Source organism: Mobula birostris, chromosome 16 (genome assembly GCF_030028105.1).
Source record: "Mobula birostris isolate sMobBir1 chromosome 16, sMobBir1.hap1, whole genome shotgun sequence".
NCBI lineage: Eukaryota > Metazoa > Chordata > Chondrichthyes > Myliobatiformes > Myliobatidae > Mobula > Mobula birostris.
Window position 1 is genome coordinate 74,612,990 of NC_092385.1, and position 27,008 is coordinate 74,639,997.

General features: G+C 40.4%; 1 protein-coding gene across 2 annotated transcripts in view; it reads right to left on the reverse strand.

Moving 5' to 3' along the window:
- Positions 1 to 27,008, reverse strand: part of mtmr14 (myotubularin related protein 14) — a 110,488-nt gene that overhangs the window by 52,479 nt on the left and 31,001 nt on the right. For both annotated transcript variants that reach the window (XM_072280852.1, XM_072280853.1), the window contains exons 3-6: positions 21,261 to 21,369; positions 9,419 to 9,494; positions 5,191 to 5,248; positions 2,473 to 2,595 (exon numbers count right to left, since the gene is read on the reverse strand). In XM_072280852.1, coding sequence (XP_072136953.1) covers positions 2,473 to 2,595; positions 5,191 to 5,248; positions 9,419 to 9,494; positions 21,261 to 21,369 — 366 coding nt within the window. The remainder of the gene's footprint in view (positions 1 to 2,472; positions 2,596 to 5,190; positions 5,249 to 9,418; positions 9,495 to 21,260; positions 21,370 to 27,008) is intronic.

A 27,008-nucleotide genomic window follows, 5' to 3' on the forward strand; every position in this document is an offset into this window, starting at 1 on the left:
TTTTCTTTTCGTGGATACTGCCTGACCTGCTGGACTTTTCCAGCATTTTCTGTTTTATTTTGGAGTTCTAGTTTCTGTAACATTTTGATTTAAAGCTGTAAAGCGTTCCCTCTACAGCAATACATCCCTTTCAAAGTATGTTTCCCAGAATTGATTGGAGAGCATGCCTTATGAGAATAGGTTGAGTGAACTTGGCCTTTTCTCCATGGAGCAATGGAAGATGAGAGGTGACCTTAGAGGTACATAAGATGATAAAAGGCAGTGATCATGTGGATTGCCAGAGATTTTTTCCCAGGGTTGAAATGGCTAACACGAGGGGGCATATTTTTAAGATGCTTGGAAAGTAGGTACGGGGGGATGTTCGAAGCAAGTTTTTCCACACAGAAAGTGGTGCGTGCATGGAATGCATGGTGGTAGAGGTGGATACAATAGGGTCTTTTAAGAGACTCTTAGATAGGTACATGGAGCTTAGAAAAATAAAGGGTTATGTGTTGGGGAAAGTCTAGGCAGTTTCTAGAGTAGGTTACATGATTGGCACAACATTGTGGACCGAAGGGCCTGTAATGTGCTGTAGATTTCTATGTTCTATATATACACATATACTAAAAATAGTTTACTAGGATCTCCACACAACTAAATGCAGAATAGGAAAATTAACTCAGGATGATTCATTTGCAACTTCACTGCATTGAAGAGATCATAAATAATAAGTATGGAGGGAAGGGAAGATGTTGGCATCAAATTAAAACACGAATATGACTTGCTTGGGCTAAATGGCTAGTTTTGAGTAGTATACTGTACATAATACTCCACAAGCACCTGAACAACAGATGATCCTCCTCCACACTGATATATTAATCATCATGTGCCATGTCCTACAATGTGGACAATCATGGTCCACGACCACATTTGTTCTGGTTTTTCCACTGCCTTCTTCAGGGTAGTGTCTTTACAAGACAGGTGACCCCAGCCATTATCAATTTTCTTCAGAGACTTTCTGCCCGGAGTGAGTGGTTGCATAACTAGGACCTATGATATGCACCAGCTGCTGATACGATCACCCACCACCTGCTCCCATGGCTTTAGGTGACCCTGATCAGAGTAGCTAAGCAGGTGCTACACCTTGCCCAAGGGTGACCCGCAGGCTCCAGCGGTAATATTATCCAAGTTAAGGAGCTCTCTGACCCCTACATAATTAATACACACAATGACACACTCATTCACTCTTTTGCAGTGCAGTGTTGTAAAAATGTCTGGGATTGTATGCCAAGCAACGTAATGAGGATTTCAGCCGTAACATCCTTTCAAGTAACGTGCTCTAGCCGACTACCACCACCCTCAGTGAGTTTCCCTCCATCTTCCTTCTCATACCTCCTATCAATTACTTTAAATCTATGCCCAAGTTCTTAAATTGTCTGCCAATGGAAATGGATTGAATTCATATAGCACAGAAGCAAGTTGTTCAGCCCACCATACTGCTGTCAGCCAGTGGGCATCCATTCATACTAATCCTATCTTCTAGTACTTGGCCCAAAGCAATTCAAGTGCTCACCTAAACACCCATATACTGTCAATGGTTCTGCTACCGCTCTCACCAGCAGTGCAATCCAGGTACTCAACATTTTTGAGGTGAAAATCCCTCAGATCCCTCCTAAATCCCTTGCCTCTTACCTTAAATCTATGTCCTCTAACTTTAATCATTTCATAAGGAAAAAGTTTCTTGCACTTCAGTCTATCTGCAGTCTTCAACTTTACATACCTCAATCATGTTATGTCCTCCACTTCAGCGAAAACAGGTCTGGCCTCTCCAGTCTTTCCTCATAACTAAAACACTACAACCCAGGAAATATCTTGGTGATCCTCCTCTGCATCCTCTCTAGTGGTGTATGTCCTGCCCTGCCCTAACTACTATCCAAAATGCAGAACTTCACACTTTACTGTAGCCCTAAATTCCACCTGCCGTTCCTCAGCCCACTTCACCAACACATCAATATCACTATATGGCTAAAACTACCTGCCGCAATCAATAACTCCACCTTTCTTTTGTCATCTACAAATTTACTCATCATGCTTCCTACATCTACATTCAAATCATTCACATATACTACAAGCAGAAAGGGTCCCAGCACTGATCCCTGTGGAATATACTACTAATCATAGACACAACCTTCTTGTCATCACATTTTTCCTATAGTGTGGTCACCAGAACCTCGTTCAGTAGCCAGCAGAGGACCTTCCAAAGCTTTATAAGGTTGAAGCACAACTTCCTTGCTCTTGTATAAATGTAACCAGCCATTGTACAAAACAGTATAATGTCACCTTAGAGAAATTATATATCATTCTGATCTATATTCAGGCTTCTTACTTGCCCCAAGGCTTCTCTGCAACCATCATCTGAAAACATTGCCTTAATATTATTGAGATTGGCGTTACATCAAGTTTTTAACTAAACACGATGTAGAATGTACTTACTTCAGCCCAAACTTCACTTTCTTCTTCTCCACCATCAAGTCACAAATGTAACGAACAGAAAGATAGCGCAGCAGCTTTATGTCATGACCTCGAACCTTATCGAATAACTGGGAATCACCATTTCTGGAATAATAAAATATAGACAATGAAAACAAGTTCAGAATAAAATTAAAACCTAGTGTCCAACATTGTTTTACAATGATAATGACTGCAAAAATAACCTATACTTTTCCAAGGAGTTAATTTCCGACAGAGTTACAATATTTCAGAATCTGCAGAATCTTCTTAGTACATCACTTCTTTAAACAATAGTATATGTTGATGACATACAATCAAATTGTAGCAATCTAGTTATTTATTTTACAAAGATAATAACTTTACATTTTCTCATTTTAAATTCATGCTGACAAATTCTGGTCTAATCAATCCATATCCCTTTGCAAGCTCCTTATTAACTTGCTAACCTACTCATCATTGTACCTCCATCATATTTGGCTCTAGCACACAACGTCCTTTTATCCAAGTCATTCATATAGTTGAAGACATAAAATTAAATCTTGCCCACTGGCTTTTGATTGTCAACAAACCGTCTGAAAATGACAAACTCATGATAACTATCTTCTGATATCCTAAGAGTGATAACCACTTTATAAGCCCATTTCCACCTACTCTCATCTTGTACAACAATCTTTTATATAGATTTCTGAAAGCTTTTTAAAACACTAAATACATTACATCTATTTGTTTCCTCAAACCATTCTGCTTGCTAATCCTGAAACAACTATTAAATTTGTGAAACAATTTTCTATTGAAACCATTTTGACACTTGAATGTATGGTGGATTGCATCATCTTCCTAATGACAGATTTTAGGTCAACTAATTTATTGTCTATTGCTTTATGTCACTCTCCTTTCTTGAATAGTGGCATCATGTTTACACTTTTTCCAATCTTCTGGGACCTTTAGAATTTAGGGAATTTTGGTAAATTATAATACATCTCTGCAGTTATTTCCTTTAAAAGCCAAGGATCACAAGCCGTTAGATAAATGATCCCATTATGTGCTTCTTAGTATATTTCCATTAATGACAAGATTTATTTTAAGTCTCTCCTTTTTTGTAGCTCACTGACTTTTAAGTGTTTATTTCCTATTATTAATTTCCCAATATATTCTTGACATTTATAAATGGAATACCATTTACCTTATAATTAAAAAGAAATTCTTATTGTCTGCTTTTATATTATTTGCTAATTTATTTTCATACTCCTTCGTATCCTTTTCATATTTTAGTCATCCTTGATTTCAGATTATTTCCCATTATAGCAGACATCATAGTTGGGGCATACCAGGGAGCTCCTTGAACTGATATTAGAAAGCAGATATCCAATGCCAGACAGAGCAATAGACCTTTAAGATCACAGTGAGCTATATCACATTCACTGCTGGCCACAAAATCCACATCAAATTATTTGTTCCATATTAAATGCTTTGCTGATTCTCACTATCTTGAACTTTAAAAGATACTGTCGCTATAAACCATAGTTATATCCACACAGAAACTTATTTGATATCTCTCATAACAAGAGAGAATCTGCAGATGCTGGAAATCTAAGCAACACACACAAAGTGCTGGAGGAACTCAGCAGGCCAGGCAGCACCAATAGAAAAAAGTACAGTCAACTTTTTGGGCCGAGACCTTTCAGCAGGACTGGAGAAAAAAAAAAGATGAGTAGAGTTAAAAAGTGGGGAAGGGGAGAGAGAAACCAGGGAGCTTTCTCCCCGGGAGGGGGAGGGATGAAGTAAATAGCTGGGAAATTGATTGGTGACAGAGTACAGGGCTGGAGAAGGAGAAGTCTGATAGGTAAAGATAGAAGGACACGGAGGAAAGAAAAGCAGGGAGGGCCACCAGAGGAGGGTGATGGGTGGGCAAGGAAATAAGGTGACGGGGGGGGGGGGAGGGCAGCTGGGGACCCATGTCAATCCACGGTCTCCTCTACTGTTGCGATGAAGCAACACTCAGGTAGAAGGAACAACACCTTGTATTCCATCTGGGTAGCCTCCAACCTGATGGCATGAACATCAATTTCTCAAACTTCTCGTAATGACCACTCCCACCCTCTCCTTCACCAGAACCCATTCCCTTTTCCTTCTCTCACCTTATCCACTTGCCTGCCCACCACCTCCCTCCAGTGCTCATCCTCACTTTTCTTTCTTCCATGGGCTTCTATCCCCACCTATCAGGTTCCCCCCTTCTCCAGCCCTGTGTCTCTTTTCACCAATCAACATCCCAGCTATTTAGTCCATCCCTCCCCCTCCTAGTTTCACCTATCACCTTCTGTTTCTCTCTCCCCTTCCCCACTTTTTAACTCTACTCCTCATCTTTTTTTCTCCAGTCCTGCCAAACGGTCTCAGCCGGAAACGTTGACTATACTTTTTTTTCCCCATAAATGCTGCCTGGCCTGCTGAGTTCTTTCAGCATTTTGAGTGATCTCTCTCCTCTATAGCTTTTCAATATTGTTGCCTTAGAGCAGCAAACACTTCCTGACTTCAAAATAATTCTATTAGAAATTTGTTGCTGTAAAATCTTCAAAAGAAAAAGGAGAAAATACATGTTACACTCCAAATTCACATGCTTTTCAACATGATCACTGTAATACTACTTAATACGCAAAGGCATGAACAAAATTTTACTTTCATTTGATGAAGAGTTTCACCCACCGTACAGCATAGTCATCAGGCACTTCATCAGATTCTGCCCCCGCATCATCAGATCCTCCTAAGCAAAGGAAAAAAACACAAAAACATGTACAAATTGTTTATCGTTGTATGTATATTACAATAAATCAATTACTTTTCTTTCAGCAAATAGTTAAGGCAAGCTGCAACAGTAATCCACTTCTCTGATCTATACATGGAATATACAGTATTTAAAGAGGATAAACAAGCTTGCTTATAAAAATATTAGAGGGCATGTAGTGTACATGATCCAGCACCTCATATATCCTTTGCCACTCAAAAAAACCAGTTTACATTCCTTATCTACAAATTTAATGTCCCTTGATTCTTTTAGCATCCAAAAATCTATCAATCTCTGTGTTTGATCTTATTGATTACACTTTGCTTTTTATGGCAACATTTATGCACCACCCCAATCTCTTCCTACCTATCATCATTTATCAACCTAACACTGTTTACTTCTCCCTCATTTGTTTGTTCAGTCTCCTCTAAAACTCAACTGCATTATCTGCTTTAGTCTCACAATATTTTAGCTGATCATATTAAAAAGTAGAGCATTTGAATTTCAGAGTTACTATCAGACCTACATATGCTCTTTTCCACATGGAGGCATTCTCTGTTTATATTCCATCATTCTACTTATCTATCCCTCAGCCTTCAGTTCTCAAGAGTAAAAAAAATCATGTCAATTCATCCTGAACTGCTATACATCCTTGCATTCCTAGTAATAATCCAGAAATCATCGGTGCCTTTATATCCAAGTTTACCTCTAATAGTTTACACACAGGAACAAAGTCTATCTAATAAGGGTTTGATTTGTTTTTAACATAGCTTCCCTACTTTTCAATTCTATCCCTTTGGAAGTTAACCCCACTGAAGATGATTTTTTTTTAATGGATTTAGTAAAAAGCAAACAAATGATGCAACCTTTTGTCAGAAACAAGAGAAAATCTGCTGATGCTGAAAATCTGAGCAGCACACACAAAATGTTGGAGGAACTCACCTACCACCCCAGCAGCTTCCGCGCCAGGCACATAAGTCCCCAAAACTTCCACCATCTCCTATGGGATCCCACCACCAAGCACATCTTTCTCTTCCCCCAATTTTTTACTTTCCACAGGGATCACTCCCTACGCGACTCCCTTGTCCATTCATCCATCCCCACTGACCTCCCTCCTGGCACTTGTCCTTGCAAGCGGAACAAGTGTTACACCTACCCATATATCTCCTACCTCACTACCATTCAGGGCCCTAAACAGTCCTTCCAGGTGAGGCAACACTTCACCTGTGAGTCTGTTGGGGTCATCTACTGTGTCTAGTGCTCCCGATATGGCCTCCTGTATATCAATGAGAACCGACATAGATTGGAAGACCGCTTTGCCGAGCACCTACACTCTGTCCGCCAGAAAAAGTGGGATCTCCCAGTGGCCACCCATTTTAATTGCACTTTTAATATGTCCATTCATAGCCTCCTCCACCATCGTGATGAGGCCACACTCAGGCTGGAGGAGCAACACCTTATATTCCGTTTGGGTAGCCTCAAGCCTGATGGCATGAACATTGATCTCTCAGACTTCTAGTAATGCCCCCACTTCCCTTTCCTTCACCATTTCCAATCCCCTTTTCCCTCTCTCACCTCATCATCTTGTTCCATTCCCCCCGCCTTTTCTTTCTTCCATGGTCTTCTGTCTCTTTCACCAATCAACTTCCCAGCTCTTTACTTCATCCACCCCCTTCAGGCTCACCTATCACCTTGTATTTCTCTCTCACTGAGATTAGATTAGATTAGATTCAACTTTATTGTCATTGTGCCGAGTACAGATACAAAGCCAATGAAACGCATTTAGCATCTGACCAGAAATGCAAAGGATAGTGTTATTTACAAAATAACTGCGAATAAAAATAGTGCTACAGCACACAAATATAGAAGTACTGAGACAGTACAGTACGGATGCAATACTGCTCAGCGCTGGTGATGTGAGGTTCAGCAGTGTCACAGCCTCAGGGAAGAAGCTCTTCCTGTGCCTGCTGGTGCAGGTGCGGAGGCTCCTGTAGCACCTACCGGATGGGAGGAGAGTAAAAAAGTCCATGGTTAGGGTGAGATGCATCCCTGATAATGCTTTTGGCCCTGCCCAGGCAGCGTTTATGGTAGATGTTCTCAATGGTGGGCAGTTGGGTAGGAAAAATAGAAGTTTCTTTTGGAAAAGAGAGAAATTGAAAAAAAGTTGTCGGAGGTATTTGTGTGTCAGCATACATAAATCACTGATTTAACAAGCAGGTATAACAGGTAATCTGATAAAAGATCATTTCTCTTATTTCAAGACAGTTTGGGCCAAGAGTACAGATTTCTTACTCCAATTAACATTGGGCCCCAGTGGGGTTGCATCTGGAATATTGTGTACACATATAGCCTTCCTACCTAGGAATAAATTATTGCAAAGGAAGTACTGCAAAGATCAAACTAATTTATGAGACAGCAGATCTGTCAAACAAGGAAAGAATTTGGTTAGCTAGTTGTGCTGCTGCTTCACATCTCCAGTGACCTGGGTTCAATCCCAACACTCTACGCTGTCTGTGTGCAGTTTGTACATTCCTCCTGTAAACACGGGATGCTCTAGTTTGCTCCCTTAACTCAAATACGTGCAGACTAGTAGGCTAATTGGTTAATGTACATTGGGCTTAGTATATCAGTGAGTGCTTCAATCTGGCAAAAGTCGATGGAATGTGAGGGAAATACATTTAATGCAAATAAGTGATGGGGAAATCACAAACATAGGCCCAGACACTTAAAAATTATGCGTGGAGAAACTTCTTCACTCAGATGGTCATTACTCTCTGGATAAATTGCCCAGCAGATGCTAGAGGTGGATCTTCAGCTACTTAAGATGGAGATAGATAAATATTTCAAATATTTAAGAATTGAGGGTTACAAGAAATTGGCAGAGAAGAAGAATTGATGCCACCATAGATCAGCCATGATTACATTGAACAGCAGGGCAGGTTTAAGGGGCCCGGTAGTCTACTCCTGCATCCATTTTCTTGGCTTCTCGTGGACGTTTCCCTAACTAGACCCAGGGGTTAGAGTCTTAAAATAAAGGGTTGCTATTCAAGGCAGGGATGGGGAAGAATTCTTTCACCTAGAACATAGAAACTCTTGGTACATAAGGTAGCTGCAGAGGGTGAATTGCTTAGTATATTCAACTTTAGATATTAAAAGCAGCAAGTGGCTACCGTAGGAATGTGGCACTGTACTAAAAGATCAGACACAATTTTAGGAAATGGCCAATCAAGTATGATGGCCTAACATTTCCACAACCAACTTCACAACAACACAAAATCAGATCAACTTGAGCTAGAACAGAACAGCAAAGTTAGAGACAGATCTTTCATTCTCTCATCAACTTTCTATCTTGGAAAAGACATTTTGTATACAAATGCACTAGATAATGCAATTGGTTTCATAATGCCAACAGATGTTCTAAATGATCTCTTTCTGTACCATCCATTTAAACATCTACAACTGATTCATACAGACCATAAGGCATGGGAGCAAAATTAGGCCATTCAGCCTATTAAATCTGCTCCGCCATTCCATCATGGTTGATTTACTATCCCTCCAAACCCCATTCACCTGCCTTCTTCTTGTAACCTTTGTTGCCCTTACTAATCAAGAACCTATGAAACTCCACTTAAAATATACCCAATGACTTGGCTTCCACAGCTGTCTGTGGCAATGAAATTGATAGATTTACCTCCCTCTAGCTAAAGAAATTCCTCATCTCCTCTAGGGATGTCCTTCTATTCTGAGACTGTGCTCTCTGGTTTTCGACTCCCCCACTATAGGGAACATCATCTTCACATCCACTCCATCTAGGCCTGTCAATATTCAATAGGTTTCAATGAGATTCTCCCTCACTCTTCTAAACTCTAGCAAGTATAGGCCTAGAGCCATCAAACGCTCATATGTTAATCATTTCATTCCCAGAATCATTCTGATGAACCTCTTCTGGACCTTCTCCAATTCCAGCACACCTTTTCTACCATAAGGGGCCCAATATCTGCTCACAATTCTCCAAGTGCAATCTGAACAATGCCTTATAAATTCTCAGCATTACATCTTTCCTTTTATATTCCAGTTCTCTCAAAATGAATGCTAACATTAATGTACATTTACATATATGTACAAATAATGAAATCAATCACTACCCACCTGAGAATAAGTAGTTATATCCACTGCGCCCGTATAGTTCTCCCCATCCTGCCAGTGTTGCTGACCGACAAATGTGCTAGAATAAAAAATTAAGGTGAATAATCCATGCACCAGTGGATTACAGCAATATAACAATAAATGAATCACTTAAGAGAATATAGATATCTTAATTTCTTTATTACACTATAGTTCGGCTAGTAAAGACTTTAGCTGAAAATACAATGAAAACAGTAACAGATCATGGCTTACACATACCCTCACCTAATGATTTACTATTTATTACTTCAAGCATCTTCTCTGAAACTCATTTAGCAGAGAACTTGACTGCTGAATCAATTCTGACAGAATACGGAGAGCTCAGAACATTAATAACTTGTTAGGCACTTTCAGCCAACTTCAATAAAATTACTTGCTGCCTAGTAAACACAACAAAAATTTAAAAAAACGAAACTATTTTGCCAGACCTCTCTGCAGCCTCGGGATATCAATTTGCTGAACTGAAGTCTTTTCCCCCCCAAACAGAAACATTCAACTTACCTGTTCTAAAATTATTGATACCAAGAATCATTGTGTCTGGCTTACGTGCTTCTGCCTTATAGCATACCATCCTTCCTTGGAATATGTGAACAAACTTGTACAAACTACTCCAGATTTACCATACTATATAGATTAAGCAACTGTCCCAAAATGCACAATCATTTTCTGATGTTTTTGGAACAGATTATAATGTCAGAAAAGGTTTCAGTTAATATAACCTCAGGTATTGGGGAAAAAATAATAGAATGTTATTATTTATTGCTTGGAGAACTCAATATAAAAATGGGATGTTAAGTAACAAAGGGCTCTTCTAGAGTACTGATTATGGTATTTGCTTTCTTAAAGGATGTAAATGCATTGGAAACCATTCAGATACTGTACCATTTTCTTAATTAATAGCTGGAAAGGACAAGTTATCTTTTGAAGAAAGGTTGGGTGATCTAGGCTTGTAGCTGCTGGAGTTTAGAAGAACAGAAGGTAATTTGACTGAGATCCAAGAATTTTGATAGGATGCAAGTGGAGATATTGCCTGTATCACTAAGAGAGTCATCCATTCAGGACAAATAAAATGGAAATCTCTTTCTCAGACTGCCATGAGTTTTTGGATACCGCTACTCAAAGGGTCCTGATGCAGCTTCATCTGAAATGCTAGCATGGAATTTTCACAGCTGCTGGCAGCATTATTCTGCTTTCCACAGGTTTGCTTTATTTTGAAAAAAAAATCTTTAGAAATCAATGAACTGAATAAATTTCAGGTATTTACGACCTGCCATGAGGTAATGCTGCATTGTCAGAGATGCCATCTTTTGATGAAGACATCCTCTCAAATAGAAGAGGCGGAGAGGGTTTGATTTTCATTTTTTTCCCTGTTATTTGAAGAGAGGGGGAAGTATGAATGTGAGGGCAGCTTGTTGTTCTCACTGTCGGGTGTGGGAGGTCGTGGAATCTCCCAGCCTCCCGGATATCCACATCTGTGCCAGGTGCATCCAGCTGCAGCTCCTAAGAGACTGCGTTAGGGAACTGGAGCTGCAGCTCGATGACCTTCCTCTTGTCAGGGAGAGTGAGGAGTTGATAGAGAGGAGTTACAGGCAGGTGGTCACACCGGGGCCACAGGAGGCAGACAAGTGGGTCAAGGTTAGGAGGGGGAATAGGAAGAATCAGGTAACAGAGAGTACCCCTGTGGTTGTGGAGACTAGGAGAGGGGAGGTTGATGTAGGGGAAAAGGAAGAAAAAGATAACAAAGTTTGCTCCATTAAGGATAAACAGAGAGTGGGAGGTGGAGAGTTTCTTAAATGCATCTATTTTAATGCTAGGAGCATTGTAAGAAAGGTGGATGAGCTTACAGCATGGATTGATACCTGGAAATATGTTGTTGTAGCTATTAGTGAAACATGGTTACAGGAGGGGTGTGATTGGCAACTAAATATTCCAGGATTTCATTGCTTCAGGTGTGATAGAATAGGAGGGGCAAGAGGGGGAGGTGTTGCATTGCTTGTCAGAGAATATATAACAGCGGTGCTCTGGCAGGATAGATTAGTGGACTCGTCTAGGAAGGCTATTTGGATGGAATTGAGGAATAGAAAAGGTGTTCTGATGCTTATAGGGGTGTATTATAGACCACCTAATGGGGACCGAGAACTGGAGGAGCAAATTTGTAAGGAGATAGCAGATATTTGTAGTAAGCACAAGGTTGTGATTGTGGGAGATCTTAATTTTCCCCACATAGACTAGGAAGCCCATTCTGTAAAAGGGCTGGATGGTTTGGAGTTTGCCAAATGTGTGCAGGATAGTTTTTTGGAGCAATACATAGAGATACCAACCAGAGAAGGGGCAGTGTTGGATCTCCTGTTAGGGAATGAGACAGGGCAGGTGACAGAGGTTTGTGTTGGGGAGCACTTTGGGTCAAATAATCACAATACCATTAGTTTCAGTGTAATTATGGAGAAGGATAGGACTGGACCTAGGATTGAGATTTTTGATTGGAGAAAGGCTAACTTTGAGGAGGTGCGAAAGGATTTAGAAGGAGTGGATTGGGACAGTTTGTTTTATGGTAAGGATGTAATAGAGAAATGGAGGCTATTTAAAGGTGAAATTTTGAGGGTTCAGAATCATTATGTTCCTGTTAGGTTGAAAGGAAAGGTTAAAAGTTTGAGAGAGCCATGGTTTTCAAGGGATATTGGAAACTTGGTTCAGAAAAAGAGAGGGATCTTCAATAAATATAGGCGGCTTGGAGTTAATGAGGTACTCGAGGAATATAAAGAATGTAAAAAGAATTTTAAGAAAGCAATTAGAAAAGCTAAAAGAAGATACAAGGCTGCTTTGGCAAGTAAGGTGAAAATAAATCCAAATGGTTTCTACAGTTATGTTAGTGGCAAAAGCATAGTAAGGGATAAAATTGGTCCCTTGGAGAATCAGAGTGGACGGCTATGAGCGGAGCCAACAGAGATGGGGGAGATTTTAAACAATTTCTTTTTTTCGGTATTCACTAAGGAGAAGGATATTGAAATGGGTAAGGTAAAGGAAACAAGAAAGGTAGTTATGGAAAGTATGACAATTAAAGAAGAGGAAGTACTGGTGCTTTTAAGGAATATAAAAGTGGATAAGTCTCCGGGTCCGGACAAGATATTCCCTAGGACCTTGAGGGAAGTTAATGTAGAAATAGCAGGGGCTCTGACAGAGCTGCCGGAGGATTGGCGTATTGCTCATGTGGTTCCATTGTTTAAAAAGGGTTCTAAGAGTAAACCTGGCAATTATCGGCCTGCGAGTTTGACGTCAATGGTGGGTAAATTGATGGAAAGTATTCTTAGAGATGGTATACATAATTATCTGGATAGACAGAGTCTGATTAGGAACAGTCAACATGGATTTGTGTGTGGAAGGTCATGTTTGACAAATCTTATTGAATTTTTTGATGAGGTTACTAGGGAAGTTGACGAGGGTAAAGCAGTGGATGTTGTCTACGTGGACTTCAGTAAGGCCTTTGACAAGGTTCCACATGGAAGGTTGGTTAGGAAGGTTCAATTGTTAGGCATTAATATGTAAGTAGTAAAATGGATTCAGCAGTGGCTGGATGGGAGACGCCAGAGAGTAGTGGTGAATAACTGTGTGTCAGATTGGAGGACGAGGTGTAGCGGTGTGCCTCAGGGATCTGAACTGGGTCCAATGTTGTCTGTCATATATATTAATGATCTGGATGATGGGGTGGTAAATTGGATTAGTGAGTATGCAGATGATACTAAGATAGGTGGCGTTGTGGATGATGCAGTAGGTTTTCAAAGCTTGCAGACAGGTTTAGGACAGTTAGAAGATTGCGCTGGAAGATGGCAGATGGAGTTTAATGCTGAAATATTCACAGCATTAAATTCGGGGGGACTTGATAGAGGTGTTTTTAATTATGAAGAGGATTGATAGAGTTGACGTGGATAGGCCTTTTCCATTGTGATGGGGGAGATTCAAACAAGAGGACATGAGTAGAGAGTTAAAGGACAAAAGTTTAGGGGTAACATGAGGGGGAACTTCTTTACTCAGAAAGTGGTAGCTGTGAGGAATGAGCTTCCAGCTAAGTTGTTGAGGCAGGTTCGATGTTGTCGTTTAAAGTTAAATTGGATAGATATATGGACAGGAAAGGAATGGAGGGTTATGGGCTGAGTGCAGGACAGTGGGACTAGGTGAGAGTAAGAGTTCGGCATGGACTAGAAGGGCTGAGATGGCCTGTTTCCGTGGTGTAATTGTTATATGGTTATATAGAAAATTATATAGAACATAACAGCACAGTACAGGCCCTTCAGCCCACAACGTGCCAACCTTTTAATCCACTAAAACCAATCTAACACTTCCTTCCTATATAGCCCTTCATTTTTCTATTATTCATGTGTCTACTTAAGAGTTTCTGAAATATCCCCAAATGAATCTGCCTCTACCACCATCCCTGGTAGGACATTCCACACACCCACCACTCTGAAAGAAAAACCTACCTCTAAGATCCCCTGTATACTTTCTTCCAATCACCTTAACACTATGTTTCCTCATATTAGCCATTTCCACCCAGGGAAAAAGTCTCTAGCTATCCATCCACTTAATCCAGTGATTCCCAATGGGGGCAGTTATGTGGCTGAAAGGGATGTTAGAAGAGATAGAAATCTTTGGAGGCATTCAAGATTCTTTAGGGGGAGGAGCAACACCCTAACTTGAGGCACGAGAACACAAGAAGAACCATAACTCTGCAGAGGTGAGCACTCGTCACAATGCATCTGAAACTCAGCAATCTCATCTGACCTTACCAACCAAACCCACATTACTGGAGATACATAAATTAGCAAACCAGGGTGCCCAACAGTTCCCCCTGACTTGTGCCATAAAATGAGTTCATGCAATTTAACAGTTGGTAAGTGAAATACACCCTCTCAACTTTCTCTACAGATCTATGGAAAACAGGTAGCACAACTGATACAGTGCTGGCCGCAACCAAGTAGTGAAAGAGGCAATCAGTGAACCTGCCAAGGATTTCTCTTGAGGGGTTCAAAGTGACCTGGGCTTCAAATGTGCGGTCAAGAACCATCTTTGGGGATTATGAGACCTTGCAAACTGGAATGCTATAAAGGTAGTTTGCTGAACACTAGCTGTATCCCAACTAACATTCAGATTCCAGTCTGAATTCTTGTCAACGTAATTTTTGCTGTTGTAATCATCTTCATCTTGCCGTTCCTCTGCACGCTGCTACCATTGTTCTATCTGTGTCAACTGGCTGCTGTCATCAACACCCGATACGTATTCCCAGCTTGTGTTTATTTTTTATTTTAATTTAGTCCTGTTAATGATGGATAAATACAAGCGACGCGGTCTCTCAGAGTCTGAAGGCGGTGAAGCTTTGAATTCTAATCCTGCTAAGAAACAGAAACCATGGAACATGGTTTTATTCCAATCCCATCATCAGATCAGTGATGCCCCATGTATCTTATTTGTAATACTGTACTGTTTAATGAAGCCATGAAACCACCAAGATTACAGGAACACTTCTGTAAATAAGACACCCTGCAAAGGCTACTTATGGCATTACTCAGTTCCAAAAGATGAAAAAAGCATTTGAAAAGCATTGCACACTCGGGTCATTTGCCAAGAAAGCTAAAAATGACCTTGGAAGCGGTCTCATTGCTTTTTATAACATTTCCAAAACAACAGCAAAGTGTGGAAAATCTCACACAACTGGTGAAAGATTAATAATGCCTGCTTTATCAGAAGTGCTCACCACAGTTTTCAAAGTGGATGGTAGTATTTTAAAATCAATTCCTCTGAGTAATAACTCTATAGCTTGTCATACTGATGAAATGAGTGAAGACACTGAGTATCAACTATGCATGGAGCTACAAAAAACAGACACTGGGATACAACTAGATGAGTCAACGGTGCGTACAATGAGCCATTGCTAATGGCATATGTACGGTCTATCAAAAATGGAAAAGTTTATGAAGAGATTCTCTTTTGTAAAAAGAGAAAAACAAACATCCAACAGAGAATCAGTGTACACTGAGGATACATTGAGGCTCGGATCATTGGAGACCCGAGTCAGCCCAACCACAAACTGTTCCAGCTGATACCATCCAGGAAAAGGCACCACAGCATAAAAACCAAGTCCAACAAACTCCAGGACAGATTCTTCCACAGGCCATCAGACTGCTTAATTCATGCTGATGCAACTGTATTTCTTTATTATATTGACTATCCTGATGTACATAATATTATAAGTTACTATACTTGAATGGAGACGTAACGTAAAGATTTTTACTCCTCATGTATATGAAGGATGTAAGTAATAAAGTCAATCCAATTCAAGTATTCTGTTTAGGAACATGATTTATTGTGCACCAGATGGAGCACCATATATGACAGGTCGCCATGCTGATTTTGTGGCATTTATGAAAAAAGAAATTCCAAGTCTGTTTGCAATCCATTGTGCAATTCATTGTCAACATCTTGCAACCAAAAATTTCAGTCACTGACTTTTTTCAAGCATGACTCTTGTATTATCTACCATCAACAAAACTAAAGCTCATCCATTAAATAGTAGGATATTTCACCAGTTATGCCAAAATAACAATGTAGAGTTTGAACACTTGCTTATTCACACTGAAGTGTGTTGGCTGCCAAAAGGCTGCTGCTTAAAATGTTCCTTTGATCTATTTGACACCGTGTTTGAATTTTTGCTCAAAGTGACAAGAGCTTGGAAAACAAGATTGAACTTCTGTGTGGAGATGTGCATACCAGCTAATCTGTATGACAAAATGAGCATTCTAAATATGAAACTGCAGGGTGAGAATTTCAATTTAATATAGGCAAAAAGTGCAGTGCCTACTTTTATTGAAAAATTGGAAATATATAAGCAAAACATTGGGAGACGAATGTTCTCACAGTTTCCCTGCATAGAAAGTATGGAACTCTCTTTCATAGACAGTAAGAGTACTGCTTGCATCCGCAGTCACTGAAGAAGGATTTTCAGAATTGATTCATGAATTTGAACAATCTGGAAATTCCAGTCTGGGTAATTAACCCATTTCCTTGCAAGGTGGAAGGACAGGCACAGAATTTGCAAGAAGAAATTATCAAAATTCAAAACGATGAAGAAGCAAAAATGCTTTTCAAGAATGTCGGCGTTTGCGATATGTGGCTACACTGTCGTATGAAGATTCCAGGTCTTTAGAGAAGAGCCAAACTGCTCTTCATTGCATTTTCATCCTCCTACCTTGTTGAAAGAGGCTTCAGTGCCATGAACCACGTCCTCACAAACAAACTGAAACTGCTTGGACATTATTACATGTGGGGACTTAAGGCTTTAGCTGTCACAACTTGAACCAGATATTTCAACTCTTGCTAAAAACCAACAAGCTCAGGGACCACATTGATATCGAAGCTGCTGTACAGCACACAAGTACTGTGTAAGCTAGGTTTAAAGCCAAATAAAAACTTAAAGCAGAATCATTTTTCTCATGTTAGCATATGGTAGACATGTTTTTACACTATGGGGGCACCAGAAAGTACATTATGCATAAGAGGGGCGTTGGCAAGTATGGAAGTGCTTTAAGGGGGTTTTGGGCTGAAAAAGGTTGGGAAACACTGACTTAACCTATGCCTCTTATCATTCTTACATAACATTCCTTCTCTTAAAAATAATGCTATCAGTAATTTGGATAATATTTGTCCCTTAATACAGCTAAAATAGGTTATATAGCTATTATCAGAGCTGTGCAACAATTAGCTCTCTTCAATATCATTATTTCACTGTGCATTTTAAAAATGCTACACTGAATGTTAAGCATTCCAAGATACCCTGAAAGGTGTTATGTATATACAGGCCTTTATTCCTATTTTATGTATATATTTTGTAAACAAAACTCCCACTTTGACAGTTTTTAAAATTTTGCCAAGCTATATGCTTACTGATATCCTTTCTGGCCTTTAAACATTTGTGTGGGCAGATTCGTTAACCTTCAGATATACACTTCAAAAATTTCCATGGGTTTTGAAATAATACAAATTACTGTTTTTGTTTTTATGTTTCTACCACATGCATGCTCTAATTGGTATTTCATGTTTTGTCAAACGTTTAGTAATGTTGAAATTATGGTTTGCTCTTGAATTGGCCTTCTATGAGAATTATTTAATGTTACTGATCTTAGTATCACTGTTCTGGATGCCAGAAATAATGACAACCACCATTAACGAAGGTGAAACTCAAATCATGGGAATCACGAATGCACTTCAGAGTCGATATTCTCCACCCATCATTTGCCGTTGCTCCAAAATTTTGGTCAGTACCCCTTTGGTATCTCCAGTACATGAAAAAAAAACTGTTGACCTTTGAAATCAAGGACCCTTTATCAGAATTGGCAAAATGAGAAGACAAGTATGTTTTGCATTGCAGTTGGAGGAAGGGGGAGAGGGTGGTGAAAATGGTGGAGTATTGATAATAGGGTGGAGTATTGATAATAAGGTGGAGGCCAACTTTAAAGAAAGCAAGAAACTGGAAGGGCCCCAGGTTGGACTAAGGATACTAGAGATATGTTCCACACTGGGATGCAATTGCCTGGCAAAAGAAATGGGCACAGAAGTAAAGGTGGAAGAAGTCCTCAACACTAAATCTGTTCATCACTAACTGTTGATTCAACATTACCTTTGTTTTCCAATGGCCTTACTCACTCTAACATAATCCCTTCTGAGCTTGCAACATTTGACAACTGATGAAACAAAGGTTGGAAATGTGATGACACAAACGTTGGAGGTGTTGTGGATAGTGTGGAGGGCTGTGAGAGGTTACAGCGGGACATTGATAGGATGCAAAACTGGGCTGAGAAGTGGCAGATTGAGTACAACATGGATAAGTGTGAGGTGGTTCATTTTGGTAGGGCAAATATGATGGCAGAATATAGTATTAATGGTAAGACTCTTGGCAGTGTGGAGGATCAGAGGGATCTTGGGGTCCAAGTCCATAGGACGTTCAAAGCAGCTGCGCAGGTTGACTCTGTGGTTAAGAAGGCGTACGGTGTATTGGCCTTCTTCAATTGTGGAATTGAATTTAGGAGCTGAGAGGTAATGTTGCAGCTATATAGGACCCTGGTCAGACCCCACTTGGAGTACTGTGCTCAGTCCTGGTTGCCTCACTACTGGAAGGATGTGGAAACCATAGAAAGGCTGCAGAGGAGATTTACAAGGATGTTGCCTGGATTGGGGAGCATGCCTTATGAAAACAAGTTCAGTGAACTCGGCCTTTTCTGGTTGGAGAGACAGAGGATGAGAGGTGACCTGATAAAGGGTATAAGATGATGAGAGGCACTGACTGTGTGGATAGTCAGAGGCTTTTTCCCAGGGCTGATATGGTTGCCACAAGAGGACACAGGTGTAAGGTGCTGGGAAGTAGGTACAGAGGAGATATCAGGGGTAATTTTCTTTACGCAGAGAGTGGTGAGTGCGTGGAATGGACTGCCGGCAACGGTGGTGGAGGCGGATACGATAGGGTCTTTTAAGAGACTTTTCGATAGGTACATGGAGCTTAGAAAAATAGAGGGCTATGGGTAAGCCTAGAAACTTCTAAGGTAGGGACATGTTTGGCACAACTTTGTAGGCTGAAGGGCCTGTATTGAGCTGTAGGTTTTCTATGTTTCTATTTCACTCATTTAGAACCAAACCCAACATCCTCACCCTGTTTGTTGACAAGGGGCACGCTGTTCTGGTTTGATAAACTGACCTCCACCTAAAAGAAACCAGATATCAGAGCTCAGACACCTCCCACTTGACCACAGTCCAACTAATGAACATCAGACCACTGAATACCTCTCATTTCAACACCATTGAGATCTCCTTCAATCGGCTCTTTTCCTGTTACTATGTTTCCTGCATCTCTACAGAGTTTGAAAATTTCATTAACTTTGTTGCCAATTTTCACCCAGCTTTCCCCTTCACATTATCTGACTCTTCCTTTTCTTGACATCCCATCATAATCTCAAGGGGCAGGCTTAGAGACAATGACCTATTTTAAGCCCAGTTAGTTATCTCAGTTAACTTGCAAAGATCTCTCTTTGCTTCTGTTGCAAGAACTTTGTTCTATTTGCTCACCTTCTCTCCATCACATCTGTTCTGACAATGAGACTTTTCACACCTGAGTCTAAAAGCTGCCTAATACAGGGTTCCCAGCGACCACTGTTGACAACACATCAAAAGTACCTCCTAAACTACTTACACTTCTGTTCCAGCCCTCTCTGCAGCCATCTAAAGCAAGGATGGGATTCTCTTTCACCTTCCTCATACAAACCTCCACATTCAATGGATTATTCTCCATAATATTCTTCATCATGAGGATTACACATTTATCTTCTGCTCCTTCCCCTCTCAGCATTCAGAATGGATCATTCCATCTATGATTCCTTAAGTCTACTCTAAGAATATAAAACAGTACAGCACAGTACAGGCCTTTCCACCTAATGTTAAGCTGGCCTATATAAAAAAGGATCCGGTGCTTTCCTGGCATATATGATGAAGACCCAGAGCCTCCAAAAGAAAATAAGACAATTTCAGGACTTAATACTCTTCCCCCCCCCCCACCCCCATCATTCCTGCAGACATTCCAATTTGTTTAGCTTTCCTCTCTTCTGTCTCCATCTGTCAGATTTAAAATAATTCCTACCTTGATAAATTTGGTTTACATGCCACTCCAGATACTTCTTTCATACTCTCCACCCTTCTCCTTCACTGCAACTTAAAACGTGTTTGTTTTCTCACTTTTGCAGGCTCCTTGACCTGAAAAGTCAGCTCTGTTTCTGTTTCCACTGATGCTGAGTTCGTGCAGCATTTTCTGTATTTACTTTGGATTTCCAACTCCATAACTTTTTTAAAAAATAACATCCAACTCCTGGTATCTTTCCCGATCAGGATGGCTATAGAACTATTCCACTTAATAATATTAGTGCTCTACATTTACCATTTTATACAAAATTGCATTTGACCAACTAACCCAATTATCTCAAAGAACATTCACATCTTTCGCAATCCCAAGAGATTGTTCTCCTACAAATTGGAAGATGTCACCAAATTACAGAAAATTCCAAGATTCCTCCTTTGAATTAAAGTAGTGATTTATCAGAAGTGAATGGTCCTAATTTTTTTTTATATATATATAAAATATATATATAAATAAATAAATAATCCAGTTTAAATGAATATATATATTTATAATTAAACTTAGTTTCACAGCCTGAAAGTCATTATCTGGATCTACAGTTTCTTGTCATTATATCACAACATTAATCACAATGCATGTGGGATTTCTGATGTACAGTGTTTCCCTTGTCACTGCGGTCATTAATAACTTTGAAAAACAGACTAGGTGATGAAGAATTATTTCTTCCCACCACCAATCTGAATTTATTTTTAGATATCTGGGTTACTAAGTGGCAGTTTAGCAGATGCAGCTCAGCCTAAAATAATTACTGTGGAACACTAGAATCTGGCAATAAATCCGGGCACTAAAGGCAAGAGGAGGTTAGTAATCATAATGCAGCAGTTCGATCAGTGATCATATCAGCAGTAGGTGACAGTGGGCAAAAAAAATATAAATCTTAAAATCACATTGCATTTTGTTATCTTGGGAATTTACCCATTCAAATGTTGTTGAACTTTACAATTATTCATTTAATACACATCAGATTAGTTTGATGCCCATGTTACTGCTTTAATTACTTTTTAACTTAATAACACATACCTATATTCACACCATTTCATTTGTTTTAAATTAAAATATGAACAGGAAACTAGATTGTACCTTTCCTTGACACAAAATGACTGGGCACACAAAACGACTACGACATCGTGCCATCTTGCTACGGCTTACAAAGTCCTGCAATTTACTTGTTTGAACTGTGCTCTCAAATCTGTAAAACAAGAGTGCAATATTAGATCCTAACCAGTGAAGTTAAAACACATAGCAACATATATTGATTGTGTATCAATGTTGCCAGATAGAAGAGCTTTGTAGGCATACAGTAATGCCAGACCCTGGAGTTTGAAAAATCTGACAAGGCTGAGCTGCTGATGTAATCAACATTGGATGAAGTGGAATTTTGCAATGAACCAAAATCTAGTAATGGTACCCATTAACAGTAAGAACTGAAAGCAGCAACATTTTTCACCTCCTTACTAAAGCATTAAAAAAGATCAATTATTCTGATATTGAGCCACAAGCCAAGTAGTGTAAAAGCCAATGAGGCTAAAACAGAATACCAGCAATTTTTGCCACGCCAAAAAAAGGGGACTTGCATTTGCAGTAGCAAAGCTTTTAATACATCATGGAATACTTTCTAAGTATAACACAAATTGCACATTGTACAATTTCTACCTCAATAACTAAATGAATGGAAATTACATAAGTGTTCAACAATCTACGAATTCATTCTCCTATGTTATGTTGTCATTTGACACCGTAATTATCCGTGTGGAATGAAAACAGATCAATGGGACAAGCATCACTGGGAATCTGGCAATACGAACACGCTGTCAAAAGATAGTGTAATTGTACACAACAGAAATTCAAAGTTCACAGTTGTATAAATATTGGCCTGTAGCACCATACATAAATGAAGTAACTTTTGCTGTCAGTAGTAAAGTTACAGTACATATCACTGGCAAACAACAGGAATTCTGCAGATGCTGGAAATTCAAGCAACACACATCAAAGTTGCTGGTGAACGCAGCAGGCCAAGCAGCATCTGTAGGAAGAGGTGCAGTCGACGTTTCAGGCCGAGACCCTTCGAAGGGCACTACGTCGACAGCACCTCTTCCTACAGATGCTGCTTGGCCTGCTGCGTTCACCAGCAACTTTGATGTGTGTTGCTTGAGTACATATCATTGCTTATGTTGACAGCTAACCAGAGTTATTGAGGACTTCTGGATGAGGACTTACAAATTTAATATTACTAACATGTCATGAATTTTGTTGTTTAGCACCAGCAATATACTGCAATACATTAAAAAACTATGAACTACAATAATTATGCAATATGTTGAGGCATTGCCTTTTGAAGATGTCTTTGACACTAGGGAAGCTAGTGCCCATGAAGGAGCTGGTAGTTTCCAACCCTCTACAAATTTTTCAGATCCTGTGCACTGGTCTCTCTATACCAGATAGTGATGCAACCAGCTAGAATGTTCTCCATGGTTCAGCTGTAAAAATGGTTACTTATCTACCAAGAACAGTGATGAGCATGAACCATGAAGGAATATCAAAGATCTTCACTGCTTCCAATTTAAAAATTTACAAGGTAGGCAAAGTCAGAATTAAAACATTTGCAAACCCTTGAAAAACAAAATACTGGAAGGCAAAGGTGGGAAAATAGTGAGAGGGGAAAGTAACAAAAAAAAACACAAAATCAGAAGGAATAATATGCTACATCTATAAAACTAAAACTGCAAAACCAAAGGTGGTGATGTTTGACTAATTTTAATTGATTGAACAGTTAAAAATTCACTAACACTTGAAATTACAATCCTTAAATACCTTAAATTACCCCAAATGCAGTAACTCCATCCCTACTTTATCTTTCCTGGCAGTCACCTTATATATAGCTGAGCATGACTTCATGAACATACAATCAATGTATATAAGCTTGCTTGAGGAATTCTACAGATGCTGGAAATTCAAGCAACACACATCAAAGTTGCTGGTGAACGCAGCAGGCCAGGCAGCATCTCTAGGAAGGGGTAAAGTCGACGTTTCGGGCCGAGACCCTTCGTCGGGACTAACTGAAGGAAAAGCGAGTAAGAGATTTGAAAGTGGGAGGGGGATGGGGAGATCTAAAATGCTAGGAAAAGTCAGGAAGGGGAGGGATGGAGCCAAGAGCCGGACAGGTGATTGGCAAAGGGGATATGAGAGGATCATGGGACAGGAGACCCAGGGAGAAAGAAAAGTGGGGGGGGTGAACCCAGAGGATGGGCAAGGGGTATAGCCAGAGGGACAGAGGGAGAAAAAGGAGAGAGAGAGAGAAAGAATGTGTGCATATAAATAAATAATAGATGGGGTACGAGGGGGAGGTGGGGCATCAGCAGAAGTTAGAGAAGTCAATGTTCATGCCATCAGGTTGGAGACTACCCAGACGGAATATAAGGTGTTGTCCCTCCAACCTGAGTGTGGCTTCACCTTTACAGTAGAGGAGGCTGTGGACAGACATATCAGAATGGGAATGGGATGTGGAATTAAAATGTGTGGCCACTGGGAGATCCTGCTTTCTCTGGCGGACAGAGCGTAGGTGTTCAGCAAAACGATCTCCCAGATGCGTCAGATCTCACCAATATATAGAAGGCCACATTGGGAGCACCGGACGCAGTATATCACCCCAGCCGACTCACAGGTGAAGTGTCGCCTCACCTGGAAGGACTGTCTGGGGCCCTGAATGGTGGTAAGGGAGGAAGTGTAAGGGTATGTGTAGCACTTGTTCCGCTTACAAGGATAAGTGCCAGGAGGGAGATCAGTGGGGAGGGATGGGGAGGGACGAATGGACAAGGGAGTTGCATAGGTAGCGATCCTTGCGGAAAGCAGAGTGGCGGGGGGGGAGGGAAAGATGTGCTTAGTGGTGGGATCCCGTTGGAGGTGGCGGAAGTTACGGAGAATAATATGTTGGACCCGGAGGCTGGTGGGGTGGTAGGTGAGGACCAGGGGAACCCTATTTCCAGTGAGGTGGCAGGAGGATGGTGAGAGCAGATGTGGTGAAATGGGGGAGATGCATTTGTATTTATTTATATACACACACACATTCTTTCACCCTCTCTCCTTTTTCTCCCTCTGTCCCTCTCAATATACCCCTTGCCCCATCCTCTGTTTTTTTCCTCCCCTCCCCCTTTTCTTTCTCCCTGGGCCTCCTGTCCCATGATCCTCTCATATCCTTTTTGCCAATCACCTGTCCAGCTCTTGGCTCCATCCCTCCCCCTCCTGTCTTCTCCTATCATTTTGGATCTCCCCCTCCCCCTCCCACTTTCAAATCTCTTACCAGCTCTTCCTTCCGTTAGTCCTGACGAAGGGTCTCAGCCCAAAACGTCGACTTTACGTCGTCTTAGGGATGCTGCCTGGCCCGCTGCGTGCACCAGCAACTTTTACGTGTGTTGCTTATATAAGCTTGCTTATGTATTTATGTTTACCATGCATCTTCATTATTATTATTTTGTGTTCTTTATCTTCTATGTTTTTTGTGCTGCTTTGGATCTGGAGTAACAATTATTTTGTTCTCTTTATATTTGTGTATAGGAAATGACATTAAGCAATCTTGAATCTTGAAACTGAGCAAGCACCATAACTTTATCCTATTTCTTTGCCAAGCTTCAATGAGGTATCATTACAGCACAAACTGTAGAGGACAGGGCAAATCACGCTGTTTCTTTCTTGAATTTCTATGCTTATCTGGCCACATACGTGCACTGCTGAATTAGCTGTACAATTTACTCCATATTGTGTCAAAGCAAAATCCAGACCTATGGAAAACTAAACCAAGGATTTCTTGTTTTTACATTAAAAAATTGCAGGTGTCAACTATGAATTGCTAACCAGAAAAAAAAATACCTGCTATTCCTAAGAATCTGACACATTTAATTCTAATTTGCACTCCGTTGACATCACACAGGTTCAACTTGTGCTGCACATTCACAGCATGGCTTGGCACTCTTTCTATTCCTGCAGGCAATTAATGTTAATCTCCCTATGAAATGCAGTCCTTGCTCAGGACTCCAAGTGATCCAAAATTTTAGGCATACTTGGGACCTACTGTAATTATATAGGAAACATTAAATGGCAAAATACTCTATCTTGAATTTATTTCCAATGCATTATTATTATTCGTTCTTAAACTTCATATTTTAAAGTCGAATCTGAATAAAACTCGTGAGACCAGTTTCTTATAGTTACAACAGTTTATTGCGTACCCTTCCTGCAGGAGTTTGAGACCCAGTTGTCAAAGGGAAGGCACGCAAGTACTGCCACCGTCCAACAAGTGGGCCCACTTAGTCAGGTTACAGCCATATATTTATACACTGTAAGCCCCATATATTACTGTTGCAAGATGTATTTGAACTGGTACGCCCACCAAGTCTGTTGGTGCAAAACTTAATTACTTACATAAGAGAGTCCGCTAAATCAAGTTTTAATTACAGATGGATGTACTGTCCAGTCCTTATCGGTGAGTCCTCCTCCCCCTACTCAAACGAGGGTACAATGTACAATGTTATCAAATCCTCAATGTCTCGCTGCAAACCAAGGGAGAACTAGTATAAGCCGGTTTTTAGTTAACTGCTGAAGACAGAGTTTACTTCAGTTCAAAAATTCCTATTCAGTCCCATTCATTCTTTTAGCCAGAGGTTAGAGATATCCTCAATTCCTCATTCCCTCCTTTTTAACATTTCATGATCAATCTGAGGGCCCAAAGGTTACAATCGGATCCCACGGCTGAAACAGCTAGCCACCAGTGGCCACAAGCATCGCAATACAAGAATGACAGCAATTACAATAAGTACAATACTTCCATAATGCAATAGCATACCACCGATATTCCCGAAGAAGCTCCCAAACGACCACCATCCTGCCCTGCTGCCAAACCCCTGCAATATCTGTCCTATGTTACGAATCTTTTGTATTTCCTGGGTTATATGCTCAGAAAGGGACAACATGTTACTAGATTCATCGGGTATGTAGGTACAGCATTCTCTCCCTACAATAGTGCATGTTCCTCCTTTTTCTGCCAGAACAAAATCAAGGACCATCTGGTTCTATAGGATTGTTTGCTGGATTGTTTCAGTGGATATTTCTGTTACTTGGGCCTGTGTTTCTGTCAAGGCCCCTGCAGTACGAGGGGTAATTGATAAGTTCATGGCCTAAGGTAGAAACAGTCAATTTTAGAAAGCCTAGCAAATTTATTTTTTTGCTACACTTACACACTTAGTCCAGCGGTCATGGAGCATACAGATTCCTTCTTCGTAGAAGTCAGTGTCTTGGACCTCTAGAAGTGGTCCACAGCAAGGGTTATTGATAAGTTATTGCCTAAGGTAGAAGGAGATGAGTTATTAGCTTCAAACTTTCTGCATTTTCACTCAAAGAATTGAACTGCACGTGCATGTAATGAGAGCTATATAATTCATCTCCTACCTTAGGCCACGAACTTATCAATCACCCCTGCCGTGGCCCACCTGGAGGTCCAAGACAGTCTCGCTACATGCACGTGCAGTTCAACTCTGAGTGATAACGCAGAAAGTTCGAAGTTAATAACTCATCTCCTTCTACCTTAGGCCACGAACTCATCAATCACCCCTGCTGTGGACCATTTCTACAAAGAAGGGATCCGTATACTCAACGACCGCTGGACTAAGTGTGTACATGTAGGAGGGCACTATGTTGAAAAATAAATGTGCTTGGTTTTCTAAAATTGACTCCTTCTACCTTAGGCCACGCACTTATCAATCACGCCTCGTATTGTTGGCCAGCTCCTCAAGTGCTGTAGCCAAATTGATTATCTTTCATAAATTCCTGGCCACTCCA